Source organism: Mustela nivalis, assembly GCF_964662115.1.
Source record: "Mustela nivalis genome assembly, chromosome: 6".
NCBI classification, from domain to species: Eukaryota; Metazoa; Chordata; class Mammalia; order Carnivora; family Mustelidae; genus Mustela; species Mustela nivalis.
In genome coordinates, this window is record NC_139025.1 from 141,054,303 (window position 1) to 141,070,984 (window position 16,682).

The 16,682-nt window shown below is 40.6% G+C and overlaps 1 protein-coding gene across 1 annotated transcript in view; it reads right to left on the minus strand.

Moving 5' to 3' along the window:
• Positions 1–2,929: 2,929 nt before the first annotated feature.
• LOC309866674 (uncharacterized protein) overlaps positions 2,930–16,682 on the minus strand; it is a gene marked incomplete at its 5' end in the record, with an annotated part of 39,609 nt that continues 25,856 nt past the window's right edge. The window contains one exon of the mRNA XM_082734456.1: positions 2,930–3,659. Coding sequence (XP_082590582.1) covers positions 3,428–3,659 — 232 coding nt within the window. The 3' untranslated portion in view covers positions 2,930–3,427. The remainder of the gene's footprint in view (positions 3,660–16,682) is intronic.

Below are 16,682 nucleotides of genomic sequence, written 5' to 3' on the forward strand. Positions count from 1 at the left end.
GGTAGACACAAGCCATGAGTGTGTGTGAATGTGGACTCTAGAATTTCTACATGGGGAAGGACTGAAGGCTGTAATTCACCTGGAAGTGGTATCTTAGGGGAAGAATCTTAAAGTTGTACTTGCCTAGAAAACTACTGGTGTGTAGATTGTATATTTATTTGGTGTGGTTCTGGGTAATAGAAACTGATCGAGATGAGGGGAAACATATATTACACAGACTTTTCAAACTGGCTTCTTGCACTTGGTAATATTTATTTACATTTCCTTCATACCTTTTTGTGGCTTGAAAGTACATTAATTTTTATTCCAAACAGCTTTCTGAAGACAAGCTGCCACTGTGAGTGTAAGTTTACAAATCTACATTCATGGTAATAAAGGGATTGGACAGAAAAAAAAAAAAACTCATTCATTCTTTCTGTACCCTTTGTGTTTGATTTGCCATTTTTTGTTGCCTTTTTTTTAAATTCTTGAAATAGAAAATTAGATACTGATTTTTGGACTCTACTAGTCTCTTATTTATCCATTTAATGCTACAAATTTCCGTCTAAGCACTAAATGAGCTGCATCAAACAAGTTTTGGTGTGTCATGTTTTCATTACCACATAACTCAAAATATGTCCTAATTTCCATTTTAAGTTCTTCTATAGGAGAGTTTTTGTTGGTAGTGGTTTTGTTTGTTTTATTTTTTTAGAGGTATAGTGCTTAATTCTAAAACATAAATGGGATTACCCAGTTATCTTCATGTTATTGACTTCTAGCTTAATTCCTAAGAATTGAGTCAGAAGGGAAAATCCATATGTTTTCCATTCCTCTGCAAATGGAGGCTTTCTTTATGATCCACCTTATGGCCTATCTGCAATTCTTGGGTTCTATGTATGTCAACTATTTGAAGCCAATTGTGTTGCTTAGACCTATGTTCTTCTGATTCTGCTCTTTTATTGTTTTATCAGTAAAGAAGGGAGGTACTGAACAACAGTAATGATATTGAGTTAACAGGACTCAATAAAAGGAATGAGAGGGAGGAGGATGTCAGGATTGAGCTGAGCCCAATTAAAAAATACTAGAGCTATTCACTCATTGATTGTGGGATCAGTCTTGGTTTCTCTGTATTTCAGAAGTTCAGCTGGAGAAGCCATTTGGGTAGCTGAGTACATGACTATAGAGCTGACAGATCAGGTCTAGAAAAAAGAGTTTGGAGAGATTGGCGTTCAGATTATGGTCACTGTAGGCATAATAATGGATGACCTTGCCAAGAAGAGTATGAAATGGAAAGATGGCATGAGCCTCAAGGACCTCCAGCACTGAGCAGTCTGTTAGAGCAGGATAAATTTGCGAAAGACATTAAGATGATATAGCCAGAGGATGAAAAAAAGTGTGGTGTCACCTTATGACAACTAGAAACCAAAACAGAGATAACAAGGGAAGGGCACTGTATAGAGGAAGTGGTCAAGAGCTTCAAGACCTGCTTGTAGATAACACCAGTCCTGAGAGCTCCCACTGGTGCAATGGAGCTTCTTGGTCATCTGCGTATGACTTGTTGTGGGGGCAGAAACGGGAAAAAAAAAAACCTGACTGGGGTAAATTTTGAAGGGTGTGGGAAAGGAAAAACTGAAGACAAAAGATAAAATTAGGCTGAATGGGAAGGATGTAGGTCAAGCTGAGAACACTTGATCATGGTAAGAGGTAGACAGACGTAATATCTTGCTAAAGGTATATGTTTTTCTGGCTACAGTGTTCAATGAATGATTATCTCTTGACAAAATTGCTCCCCACCACTTGCCAGTGCATATATGCATGTACACACACAAACACACACACACACACACACCCATAAACACAGACACTCAATTTTCTTGATTCCTTATTGGAATATTTCTTATCTGTCATGGAACTACAGACCTAAATTTTGAAAATCAAGCACTGTCCAATAAACAAATGCACACCCCTAACAATACATATCAAGTGTAATAGAAAGTAATTTACTTCTTCGCACACTTGAGTTTAATGGCCTCCTATTAAACCACACACACTGACCTCTAAACCAGTGTCTACATTGCAGAACAACTGCCAAACCTCAAATGTCCTGCTGAACATGATTATCACATTTAAAGACACTTCTTCTAGGAAACTACCTGCAGAAGCAGAACACTTGAAGTATCTTTAGAACCTTACTGGCAGAGGTATGGAATTAGGGAAAGATGATAAATTCCACTAAAAATCGTATCCCTCTTGAGTAAATGGCATGTTATAGAAGCCATCTTAGGATATAAAAGTGTGACTAAAAGGTAAGCCCAAAGACAGACATTAATTTAGAACAAAAGAATCCTTAGACACATCTTCCTACGCCCTTTCTGGTGTAAAACAGAACGAGTTAATCAAACTGTGCATACCCATCAGTTACCAAATCAATATAAGTATTTCAGAATACAAAGCAAAATCTTTCAGAAATATGGCTCTGCCTATCAAAAACAAAAAGAAACTTTTACACACAAATACCTACCTTTCAAATAAACATCACACATAGTTTATCATTGCCCTACTTTCAAAACCCCAAGCCAGTGGTTTCTTTTACAACAGAAACTTCCAAAGCACTCCCCAAGCCCAAGTGAAGCCTATGTCAACGAAAGCAGCAAACACTAATTGTCTCTCTGAAGAATGATTATGCTTCCTCAAAGAAGACAGGACAACTCAATAATTCTAATATGCTATGGACAATTTTATTGATGACTTCTCCACATTTGCAACCAATTTAAAAACATATACTCAAAGAAAATCACATCTTCCTACCCATAAGGCCATCTGATATAAAAATAATATTTTCATGCTTTCCTCAATTAAAAGTGATGGAGGAGTCATTTCACTCAGCATAATCTCCTCCAGCCCCATTCATGTTGATATAAAAGTTGGGTATTCCTCCTTTTCTGATGGTGGCATAATATTCATTGCATATATGGACCATATCTTCTTTATCCATTCATCTGTTGAAGGGCATCTTGGCTCTTCCCACAGTTTGGTGACTGTGGCCATTGCTGCTATGAACACTGGGGTACAGATGGCCCTTTTTTTCACTACATCTGTATCTTTGGGGTAAATACCCAGTAGTGCAATGGCAGGGTCATAGGGAAGTTCTATTTTTAATTTCTTAAGGAATCTCCACACTGTTTTCCAAAATGGCTGCACCAACTTGCATTCCCACCAACAGTCTAAGAGGGTCCCCTTCTCCACATCCTCTCCAACACTTGTTGTTTCCTGTCTCTTTAATTTTGGCCATTCTAACTGGTGTAAGGTGATAGATATCCCAGTGTGGTTTTGATTTGAATCTCCCTGATGGCTAGTGATGAAGAACATTTTTTCATGTGTCTGTTAGCCATTTGTATGTCTTCTTTGGAGAAGTCTGTTCATGTCTTCTGCCCATTTTTTGACGTGATTATCTGTTTTGTGTATGTTGAGTTTGAGAAGTTCCTTGTAGATCTTGGGTATCAGCCCTTTGTAGTGTCATTTGCGAATATCTTCTCCCATTCCATGTGTTGCCTCTTTGTTTTGCTGTTTCCTTCTCTGTACAGAAGCTTTTGATCTTGATGAAGTCCCAAAAATTCATTTTCACTTTTGTTTCCTTTGTTTTTGGCGACATGTCTTGAAAGAAGTTGCTGGAGATTATGCTGAGTGAAATAAGTCAAGCAGAGAGAGTTGATTATCACATGGTTTCATTTACTTGTGGAGCACAAGGAGTAACACGGAGGACATTGGGAGCTGGAGAGGACAAGTTGAGTTGGGGGAAATCAAGGGGGAGATGAACATGAGAGACTGTGGACTCTGAGAAACAAACTGGGGGTTTTGGAGGATAGAAGCGTTGAGGGTTGGGTAAGTCTGGTGATGGGTATTATGGAGGAATGTATTACATAAAGCACTAGGTGTGGTGCATAAAGAATGAATTTTGGAACACAGAAAAAAAAAAAAGTGATGGAGGAGAACAGAGAAATCCAATTCTTAGACAACCAGGCAGGCACTCTCTCTTGGAACATCTGTCAAAATTGTTTAGATAGGGAGATTCTAGTAAACAATTCCATCATCTGGTGTAAAAATGACAGAACTAGCAGAAAGTATAACTTTATGATATACACAAACAGCCTCTGTTTACACCGAACATTGTCAACCACAACACAACCTTTTCCTTTGCTGTTTTTAGTCATTCATTGATTCAATAAATATTTGCTGGTATCTAGGCTCTATGGCATTACAGCCACTGGGGATACATCAGTGAACAACACAGAGTCCTTCCTTTCATCCAACTTGTGTTCTACTTGGAAGAGATAGACAACAAGCAAACATACATTGACTATGGTGGTCACGTGATGGCAAAAGGAGTGAGAGCTGAGGGGAAGGGGTGGCTGCAGGCAGACAGCCAGGCAGCCATCTTTACATCATGAGTCAGGAAAGCCCCCTCAGATAAGATGAGCAGAGAACGAAAGCAGTGAGGGAGACAGCCAAGTGGATGCTTGAAAGGGAAGCACCTCCCACACAGAAAACAGACAAGGAAGTGCGCAGGTCCAGAGCAGGGCAGAGCTATCTGGAAGACTGACAAACAGGAAGGAGGCCAGGCCTGGAGCAGAGCCAGGGGAGGAACTGGGAGAAAGTGTGTTCAGAGGGGAGCAGGGATCAGATCAGGCAGGTCCTTGTGTGCCAGTGTGAGGACGCTGTGTTTTACTCGACTGGGTTGAGAAGCCACTGGAGGGTGAAAAATGATGCCAATGATTCTTTACTAGATCCTACTACATATCTGGTCCTGTGTTCACTGTCAGCAATGCTCAGAATGATCTTTTAAGTACATATTTCACTCAAATTTTGAGTGAATTTCACCGATGAGGAAAATGCAACTTTTTCAGGTTTATAGCTGGAAATTGAAACCCAGGCTTATCTCAGAATTGCTCAACAGGAACCACTACTGGCATTTAGAATAGGATCATTTTTTGTTGTATGGGACTGTCCTACACACTATAGGATGAGAGTCACCAACCCCAACCTCAATCTCCCATACACTAGCAATGCCCCTTGTCACCGCCACCCTCAAAAACATACACATTTTCAAAGGTAACCCCAGAGGGACACTACTTCCACTAGCTAGACCCGCTGTGCCATCCCTGCCCACTCCACCACCCTGCTCTCTCTCCTGTGTTTTATCCTGCTAGCTGAAAATGGGCGATTGAAACAAAATTTCATAAGATGGGTGGGTGCATTAACATTTTTTTAAAAAAGAAAGACAGATGGATGGATGGATGGATGGATGGATGGATGACTGAAACACTCTTTAAAGTTGACTATTTTCTCCACAGAAACCATTTGTTGTAGACCTCCTCCCTTGTTTCAAGTTCTAAAACAGTATCACTGTCAAATATCACCGTTGGAACACAGCCAGGCCAGAGAACAACATAATATTCTTCAGGTTCAGAGTTGAGCCTTGAGAGACCTTGGAGTAATAAAACAATGGCTTGTAGACCTGAGGATATAATGGGCTCTGAGCAAAATACTCAGGTGAGAAGATTTTCTTCGGAATGCTAGGTCTATTAAAATGTGCTTGAGGAAAAACTGACAAGAACTACTAGGAAAAAGCTGTCCACAGTGATGTATAATCATATGCATGTGAGTCTGATCCATTCTGTCCTTCCAAACTATTATATCCCATGAGACTGCTTATATAAACACTGAAAATTAATACTGAGACATCAGTTTTTAATACGCCTTTATAAGGCAGTCATTGACAAAGATATGACTCAATATTCTCAGTGTTGTAAGCATCAATCTGTATTATTATCTGCCTAAGATATCAATTATGCCTGCAAATGAATTTGATCAGAGCTTGAAAATTAGCAGAATTTGAAACCAAGCCTAAATCCTCATAATGCAATCTGTGAAAAGATGTGACTCAAGATAACCAAAGTTGCAGGGACAAATCTATATTATTATGTGTCTAAAACATTAATTATGCTTACAGCTGAAAAACAGAGCTTCAAAATTGGCAGAATTTGAACCCAAGCCCAACCAAGCCTAATTGCTGCAATAAAAGACATTTCAATGGGTGCTTTAGAAATAGCACTTGATTCTACGTGAAGAAGACAGAGTAATGTAGCTAGAATAATTAAAAAGTCCTTATATTATTAGCTTAAGCAATAATGTTAATGACAGTGTTCCACCATTTGATCCTCAATTCAGGACTGGAAACCTGGCAAACATGCTTTTCTTAAGTCCTAAAAAATCTACCAATAACATCTTAAAAGGTATAAAAATAAGAGGTTTGGTTTTTGTTTTTGTTTTTAATAATGGTTTTTTCAGGGGTGCCTGAGTAGCTCAGTGTGTTAAAGCCTCTGTCTTCAGCTCAGGTCATGATCCTGGGGTCCTGGGATCGAGCCTCACATCTCTGCTCGACGGGGAGCCTACTTCTCCCTCTGTCTCTGCCTGCCTCTCTGCCTACTTGTTCTCTCTCTTTGTCAAATAAATAAATAAATAATCTTAAAAAAAATAGTTGTATTTTCTGGGTTGATTCTATGTTTTCTTACCCCCAGAAAATCAATATAGAAGGGCTTCATGAGGAGTGCCTGGGTGGCTCTGTCAGCTAAGTGTCTGCCTTCAGTTCAGGTGATGATCTCAGGGTCCTGGGATCCAGCGCTGTGTCGGGCTCCCTGCTCAGCAGTCTGCTTCCCTCTCCCTCTGCCCCTACCTCTCCTCTCATAAATTGCTGGCAGGAATGCAAAGTGGCACAGACACTCGGGAAAACCATTCGATGGCTTTCATACAATTACAATTGCAATGACCACACAGCTCAGAAATCCCACTTAGCAGTATTTACTCAAGAGAAATTCAAACGGATTTGCATATGAAGACCTGCACATATATGTTTATGGAAACTTTGTTCAAAATCATCAAAAACGTAAATCATCCCACTTCCCACTAACTATTAAGGAATGGATTTGAAAGACATGGCACATGTGCATACAATGGCATACCGCTCGGAAATAAAAAGGAATGAAATAATATATGAAATTTCATGGAAGAATATAAACAGTATGTTCCTGCAAGAAGTCAAAAGCAGAAAGCTAAATACTGTAATAACATTTTGGAGAAGGGAAAACTAGAAGGACAGAAATAAGATCAATGGTTGTTAGGGACAGCCAATGGGATACAGAAAGGACAGGAGAACTTCAGAGGAGTGACAGAAACCTTTTATATCATGATAATGGTCCCATATCTCTGTCTCAAGTTTGGACAACTATTTCCTAAACAAGGAAACTCTAGTATGTAAATTATATCTCAGGAAATCAGATCTTGGGGAAAAAAAAAAAAACAAAACTGGATTTCAATCAAGTTACAAAGCAGTTCCACAAAACAAACTGAAAAGATACAATTCACCCGAGTACTTCCTGGTTCTTGCCAGTCCTGCCAATGTGGAAAAGTCCTGTGTCACAATGTCACCCTTCAAATTTTACAAATCCCTCAAACATCACCAGCAGCTGCCTTTTGCACAGTATTTCCAAAATCCCTTACACTGTTTTGGAAAGGTATTACATTTACCTGTTCTGTTTTCTGATTAGAGTCTTTCTGTCCTTTCCGTTTGTAAGGGGAGCGTGGTAAGGTGGGTCTGTCCCACAGATCAGATGCTCAAAGAGGGAATCTGGTCTCTCCATGAAACACATGCTCTGTCACCTTGCCTCCATACTCTCCAACTCCCTCTACACCGTTCACATTCTGCTCACTGACAGGCAGTGGTCTCCAGAGTGAATACCTCTGTGTAGGCAGGAACTTAATAATAGAACTTCTACATATATTGACCTTCACCTCAAAACTGAGTAAAAATCAGTGTCGCTAAAATTTAGGACACAGATTGATTTGCTTGTTGGACAGTATTTATCAAGCCAAGAATTTGTGCCAAGAATCAGTCAATGCTCTGGGCCCACTGGGAGCTGCTCTGGGGGAAAAATGCAGGTTTCACGGTACAGAGAAGCTGCCAGGATCCTCCTGTGTGAAGCATCTGGATAGACTCGTGTGTGTGTGTGTGTGTGGGGGTGCGCGCGCGCGCGCGCAACAATGACCACCTGCACACCTGACCAAAGAGATTGACAGAGGCTACCTAGTCACTGAGAAAGCTTCTTGCTGAGAAACAGTGAGCTGAAGAAAATGCTAATAACATAGCACAGGCAAGGGGCACCTGGTTGTATCAGTGGGTTAAGCCTCTGCCTTCGGTTCAGGTCATGATCTCAGGGTCCTGGGATCGAGCCCCACCATTGGGCTCTCTGCTCAGCGGGGAGCCTGCTTCCCCCTCCCCCTCTGCCTGCCTCTCTGCCTACTTGGGATCTCTCCCTCTATCAAATAAATAAATAAAATCTTAAAGATAAAACATAGCACAGGCAAAAGTATTAAAGAGCAGTAACTATACTCCGAGAATGAGCTTTTCGTAAAAATCAAATTAAGTGATTAAAAGTGTTAAGCTTGGCATGTCTGACCCTAAAATGCGGATCTGTTAATACATTGGGTGAGAGCAATAGCTTTTTCATACTTATGAAAGGTTCTACATGTTTACACCCTTCTAATTTCAACTTGGTGTCATCCTTTCTTTTAAGCTACTTCAAAGGCATAATTTATATACAATAAAATTTACCTGTTTTATCTGTGTTACTCAGTAATATTTAGTCACCCTCCTGAGTTAGGCAGCTATCACCACCATCTACTTTTAGGACAATCATCCTTCCTTTTCAATATCTCCTTAAATGCAAATTACAATGTACGTGTTACAGTAGTTCCAAACTAAGTAGTTCCAAACTAGGTAAATAAATGCATACACGTGACCTATGTATCTCAGACTATTTGCTAAAAGACAGGCATGGTCCAAAAGCATGGAGACTATGGCTTTAGGGTCCCCATCACAATGTCCCCCAAGTCCATATAACCATTAAACCCCTTTGCACAAGCCACACTGCACTTGGTTCCTTTATCAGACTCTCCAATGCCTTTGCTATGTTGACACAACACTCAGTACCTTTCTCCACACTTAGTTGTGTCTCTGGGATCCATGATAACATTGGAAGAAGAACAAACAAGTGTTCTGGCCATCATTTTACAAGGGGGTAATCCTTAGCAGAATCAGTGTCTGGACCCTAGGCCTGAAGGCCTCAAGTTCGATGAGTTAACATTCAAACTCCAAGACTCCAGGGTGAAAGAGAGACACGTACACACACACACATACACATACACACACACATAAGTGACAAATCAGTATAACAGACATCTGAATAGCAAGGTGCTCCAAGAAGAACCAAGAGAAAAACTGCTCCCTTCTAAAATTAGCTGTGTATTTCCTAAACAATTGCTCTTATCCAAAACCCGGTTAGACTTGTCTTTCTTTTTTGAAACTGGTCAGAACACAAGGCCAATGTGAGAGTTTCTCTCTCCCTAATAGCTTTTTCTAAATCATCTCTGCTTCATCTTTTCATACTTGAGTATCTTTCACCTTAATTCTTTTCCTTAATTTTTATTTTATTTACTTAGGTTGAGAGAGAAAGAGAGCATGTGTGAGCAAGGAGAGAGGCAGAGGGAGAAGGACAGGGAATCCCAAGCACACTGACTGTGGAGCCCTATGTGGGGCTCAATCCCACAACCATGATGTCATGAGATCATGACGCCAGCCAAAATCCGGAGTCCAACATTTAACCTACTGAGCCACCAAGATGCCCTTCTTTTCCTCAATTTTATTTTTGGTTTTGGTTTTGTTGGTGATGCATAATCAAATCCTTAAGAAAAACAGAAAGGAACATTGAGATGGATAACTGAGTAGATTAAGAGCTCATATTTGAGGGCTAACGTGCTACCTGTCTTAAACGTCTGCCATACCTGAAATGCGTATTTTCTCATCAGTCACTAACACGACACAACAGGCAATGTTGTGACAGCCTTTGGATAGATGAGAAAGCAATGTACAGGCGTTTGAACAGCATGCCCAAGGGCAGGCAGCTACTAAGCAGCAGAGGCAAGATTTGAACCCAGGCCAACTGAACCCACAGGCTGCTTTCTTGTAATGTCTCCCGACTCAGAGTATGGGACAGGCTAGCAAAGCTAACTGGAGGGTCACAGAGAGGTGGCCTAAGTGACATCCTTATGCAAGCAGAAGGAGGGACAGTGACCTAAAAGAGGTCTCAAGTGTTAGCACGAGGGAAGAGGACTGCACCTTTCTAGGTAGGAGATCTGGGACCTACCAGTCACTTCTCCCGGCTTCAGCTCTTGGAAAGGAATAGTGTAACTGGTCCGCTGGTAACGCGAGGCATACATGGCCTCAGAATCACTTTCTTCTAAGTGTAGCCAATCCTCCTTGTTCACATAACCCACGTGTGTGAATCTGCCTATTCAAAAATGTATGATGTACATTTGTACATATGTATGATGTACATTTGTACATATGTATGTACATACAAAAGTGTATGTATGTATGCAACCCCAGCAGCACTTTCCCAGTCATTCACAAACACGTGCGAAGTGGCAACAAATCTGAGTGGCCCTGCAGATACCGTCCTAACGTCGGCTGAGGAGAGCAAGGCTCAGCTTCCTTGTTTCAGCGCTTACACTGTAACCAAGCGTCCTTCTGGAGATCTAATGCCACTTGCTTGCAGTTTCTTTGCTATTTCTCATGAATTTTGCTGTTTATAATGGCCCACACACACAGCGCTAAAGTGCTATCTGGTGTTCTAGATACAAGAAGGCTGTGACGTGTGTTATGAAGAAAATACGCATGTTCAATCAACTTTGCTCAGGTGTGAGTTACGGTGCTGTTGGTTGTGAGTTCCATGTTAATGAACCAGCTATATACATGAAATAAAGGTGACTTTAAACAGAAATGCACATAAAACAAGGTTATTTATTAATAGGGTGACAAAAAGATGACCAGAGTTTCACAAGAACCTAACTCTGTATTTCCTTTAGAAGTACTCATTCAAAGTTCCTGGTGACTTTGGGAATCATAACTACTGTGAATAACAACAGGCAATTCTGTATTTCTTTGGATAGACATTTTGTCTGGTCAGAATTCAGCCAGAAATCCAAGGGCATCATAGGTCCTTTCCTGTTTAAGAAACAGGTTTATGACCTCACACCAATCAGAATGGCTAAAATTAACAAGTCAGGAAATGACAGATGCTGGCCAGGATGCGGAGAAAGGGGAACCCTCCTACACTGTCAGTGGGAATGCAAGCTGGTGCAGCCACTCTGGAAAACAGCATGGAGGTTGCTCAGAAAGTTGAAAATAGAGCTACCCGATGACCCAGTAATTGCACTACTGGGTTTTTACCCTAAAGATACAAATATAGTGATCCGAAGGGGCACGTACACCCGAATGTTTACAGCAACGATATCCACAATAGCCAAATTATGGAAAAGAACCTAGCTGTCTATCAACAGATGAATGGATAAAGATGTGGTGTGTGTGTATATATATATACACACACACACACATATACATACAATGGAATACTATGCAGCCATAAAAAGAAATGAAATCTTGCCATTTGCAATGACGTGGATGGAAATAGAGGGTATTATGCTTAGCGAGATAAGTCAGTCGAAGAAAAGACAACTATCATATGATCTCCCTGATATGAAGAAGTGGAGATGCAATGTGGGGGATTTTGGGGGTAGGAAAAGAATAAATGGAATAAGATGGGATCGGGAGGGAGACAAACCATAACAGACTCTTAATCTCACAGAACAAACTGAGGGTTGCTGGGGGGGGGGGGAGGAAGAGGGTGGTGGGGTTATGGACATTGGGGAGGGTATGTGCTACGGTGAGTGCTGTGAAGTGTGTAAACCTGGCAATTCACAAATCTGTACCCCTGGGGCTAATAATACATTATATGTTTATAAAAATTTTTTAAAAATTAAAAAAGTAATAAAATGATTTAAAAAAACCAGTGGTCACAAAGATTTATGTCAAGAGTCTATTTTGCACTATAAAGATGAAATAACAACCTAGAAATTTTTTTTCATAATGTAAATTTATGCCCAATTCATTTTACAACTAAAATAATAATATGTGGAACACCTGGGTGGTTCAGTTGGTTAAGCATCTGACTCCGGATTTTGGCTCAGGTCAAGATCTCAGGGTGCTCAGATCCAGCTCCCCACTGGACTCCACGCTCGATAGGGAGTCTGCTTGAGAATCCCTCTCCCTCTCCACCTCCCGCTTGTGAGTATGCACACTCTCTCTCAAATAAATAAATAAAATCTTTAAAAATAAATAAAATAATAATGTGCTTTGAGGAACAATAAACATTTTAAATGCATGCTAAACTGAGTACATAAACACTGCAGCTATGACTCCCATAAATCTTGCAGTCATTCGCATTCACAAGTAAAGTCCAAATAAAGAGTAAGTTTAGAGGCCATTGATCTTAATAAGTGACGCTAGGCCAATATGTTTCCATCAGTTTCCTAGGGATCACGCAAAAGAACAGTTCATGTTACTAGGAGTGGAAAGACAGATTAGGAAACGCACACACATGCACACACACACAAAAGTCACGCTAATTAAAACTACGTCATTCCAACAATTCTTTTCAAATGAGCCTCACTTAATATATATATATGAAAAGGTACACTGCAGTAACATATTTAATGATAATTGTACAATACAAATATTACAATTTCATTTCCTTACCTTATTTAGGTGATGGCAACTAAAAACCTTTTAAGCATAGTTTATTTTTTAACTTTTAAAATAAGCAACATTACCTGAATAAAAGAATAAAGTGGATTGTATTATTGGAATAAAATGCATAATGACAATAATTAGAGGGGAAGGAAACAAAGCATTGACTTAGAAGTTTCCCAAAAGTAATTAAGTTGCTGCCTTATTAGATTCACTGCTATATACAGGAAATGTATATAACATATCATTATAATGTTTTTTGAAAGTCCTGAAATAAAAATAGTCTCTAATAAACACAATCTCACATTGACCACACTGATTTAACTAGAATGTTCCATCCAAAGTTGCATATAATGGGAAACAAACTTAACACTAGTTTTACACCATGGCACGAATTCATTCTGGAAGGACAGAAACACTAGTCACGCAGGGATTTTAGCCTCGAATACCGTTAGGAAAACTTTTTCTTTTATTAACACAATCCACCCAAAATGATCTACCTCCCTTAACAGAGGCACTATTTGCAATACTGTCAGAATCGCCTTCATACACCTTGGGTGTCACAAAGCCGGACCTCAGCACAAATATCTCATGGCAGGGGTGATAGAAAACAGTGAATAAAATTCACTGAGCATGTACTATGTCCCTCATACTGAGTTACAGGTCAGAAATTTGATTTATATAATACTCTTAAAGTCCTGCAGGGATGATGACATTAAAAAAAAAAAAAATCTCTACAGATGAAGGAACTAAGTGAACTTAGCCTTAGGTCACCAGCTTGGTTTTGGTAGCAGAGCTGTCATGAAAAGTCACAGTTGTCTAGCTCAGGACCTTTGAGCTTTCCACTCTGCCAGACTCTCTGCTCCACTATTCAAATGGTAACATCGTCAATCAAATTACCATTTAGAAACTGGAATGAGATATTAATTCCAAGGGCAGCTGAGAGCTGACTCCTTGAAGCCTCTTGAATCTCCTCTCAACCTTCTCCCCTGGCAATCTCCCTTCCACACCACCAGAGCAAGGGCATTGACAAGGCAGGGATGCGATCCCCTTGAATGGTTCCTGTATTGTCTGCAGGAAAGGACTGAAAGTCCTTTATGCATTTGAAACCCCACTGACTATCTAGCCACCACCTACAGGTCCCGCCATTCCATCTGTGATGAGAGGTGGAAGGTCAGGAGGAAAAAGGCTTGGAGCTGTCACTCTGGACAGCAAGCCAGCTTGTCCTTAAAGGAGGTGCCCTCTGACCAAGAGATGGTGCCCACTGCTGAACAGCAGGCATGCTGCGTGGGCCTGGTCTCAGGGGGTGGACAAGGGAGATATGGAAAAGAAACAGGAGAGCATTCTGGAATTGAATACACCACACTGGAGGAGGTCTTGTTCGATTCGGGGCTGGAGAGGAATTTTGCACAGATTTAATCTCTCCATGGAGATGCTCAGGGGCCAGAATCCCCAGGAGGTAGATGTCAATGTTCTGTGAGTAGAACAAACAGAGATGATTGGTATGGAAGCTGGACTCTCAGAAGAACAGAGTTGGAAGTGGAGGTAGAATCTTTTCATAATAGTCTTGGGTTTAAAGCAAATGACCTAGCTGGTGACTGGCCAAAGGGGGAAGAGCAGGGGTTTTAGTAAGATAAAGAACAGGGAGATTAGACAGCAACTCATCAAATACACGGAATGTGGAAAGAGCAATTATGTAGCAGTGAGGAGGGCATTATGGTGCATGAGGGTTAGACTAGAATCATCCATGGTTCCACCCAATCACAAAGTATAAAATGGAAATACTGGTACAAGGGACCAAATCAGGCCAGATAGACTTTTGTAGAGCAGAGACCCAAGTAAGCCCTTATAAATCATCACGACCTTCCAGAAGCCACACCCTTTACAAAATCATCTTCCAGCAAGAGTTTCAACCACAGAGCAATCCAGGCTTCGAAGGAAAAGTTAGAGCACAATGATGCCATCCCTTCTGTGAAAATCTTGGGCCAGGTTTCTTTGTTGGAATTCTGAATTGGAGATTTTGGAGAGCACGCATTGTATGTTACATAACCACCTAACCAGTGCTGGCGTCACACCCCCATAACGAAACATACCAAGGCTCGCTCGGAAGGGGATAGACAAAATAGCTTCCGAAGTGTTTCTACATCAGCTTCTGCTTCCCAACCCCACTGCCCTCCTGAGTTCTCTCTGAAGATGGAGAATTAAGAGTTCAGTGAGCTTATTTCAGAACCTTCAGCAAATGATGCTCCTTCCAGGCTCTCTATGCAGATTTTGGACATCTTTTCATGCTGCATTTCTACCGAGATCCGGCAAACCCCGTGAAGTGCTCTAGGCTGTGGTGGTGGGGAGGGCAGGCTGCCAGAAGCATGCCGTAGGGAGTGTCCAGGACAACCCCGGCACAGGCAAAGAAAATACTGGAACTGTCATTCAGACGGGTCTAATGTGTCCATTTAATTTCTATTTTGCTGAGTGTTTAATAATACATCTAATAAACATGTAATACATCTAATAATACATCTAATATACATCTAATAAAACATCTAATAATACATCTAATAAATTATGTACATGTACATAATTTATAAGCAAATATATAAACTTAGATTGGGTGTGGCTACTCAAAAAATATCTCCTCATAGGCTTATGATCAAAAGAACACAACATTTTTAGAGCACCTGAACAATTAAATCCTTTAATCTGCTGAAAAACAAAAAACAAAAACAAAAACAAAACCATACAATACTAAGAAAAGAATTTGCTTTTCCCCTTCAGGCAAAAACTATTTTTGGAACTGTGTTTCTTCTTTGTGAAAAAAAGATCAGGTAACCAACATAAAACAAACCAGACAAGGTTAAATACACAAGATGCTTGTTTAAAAAAAAAAAAAAAAAGTAAGTGTGATACAAATAGGGTTTTCAGAAAATAGGTAAATGCTGCTGTCACCTCTGTTAACGGAGTTTCTCTAGGGAAATCCACCGAGCACTAATTTCAACAAATGATCTCATTTGTCTCAAGTTTACTCTAACATTACAAACTACATTATGCACTGTTTCCTTTTGCTTCCTCCAAAGCATTCATATCATTTGCAATTTCAGAAGTAGACACAGGTGCCTTTCTGTGGACCCAGGTGATGGGGCAGAGGTAGGAAAAAAAGATTTGCATCTCCTCTGAGAGAGAAGTCACTCATAATTAGAGCAGAAAATTAAAGTCACAACATTAAAATAAATCCATTAACCATAGTGTAAGCTTAGAGAAATCCGGTCACTGGAAGCCTTGCTTTAACTGTGATTTACACACAGGGAAACCCTCATGGCCCTGGAGCACAAGGAAAGGCCAATATGCAGAGAAGACTGTAAGTATCCTTTCCATGGTGCTGTTCTCAAAAACAAAATCACCTTCGTTTGGAATGCTTCCAGGTCATTGTAGTTAATATACACCGCTGTTACAGAAGCAAAGTGTATGGGAGATGAGGTTGAATTTGGTCTGATAAATCACAAATTCTGAAAGTTCCTCTTTTGAATTAACGCCCAGGCTCAGCTTTCCATGTGTGACTTGACCACTTATTTACAGCTCAGTTCAGTGGCCAGATCGGACAGAACACCCGCTCGCTCCCTTGAAGCTCATGTTCCTGTTGGGGTATGTATGTCTGGAAAGGCAAATAAAGTCATTTCACAGAGGAAGCGGTAACACAGGAGTGGATGCCTAAGTGACAAGGAAAAACCTGGCTACTTAGGGAAGAGGATTCTAGACAGAGGGAAGAGTCCATGCAAAGCCCCACAGCCAGGAGCATGATCCCTGTGTCCTAGGAATAGCAAGGGTCTGTATACCCAGACTACATGATCTAGCAGGCAGTAGGAAGAGATGACATCAGAGAGGGACCTGGGACCAGCAAAGACTTTAGATTTTTTTTTTATTTAAGATCTGTTTATTTTGAAAGGGAGGTGGGGAGGGGCAGACAGAGAGGGAAAGAAGCATATTCCCCACTGAGCACAGAACCTGATGC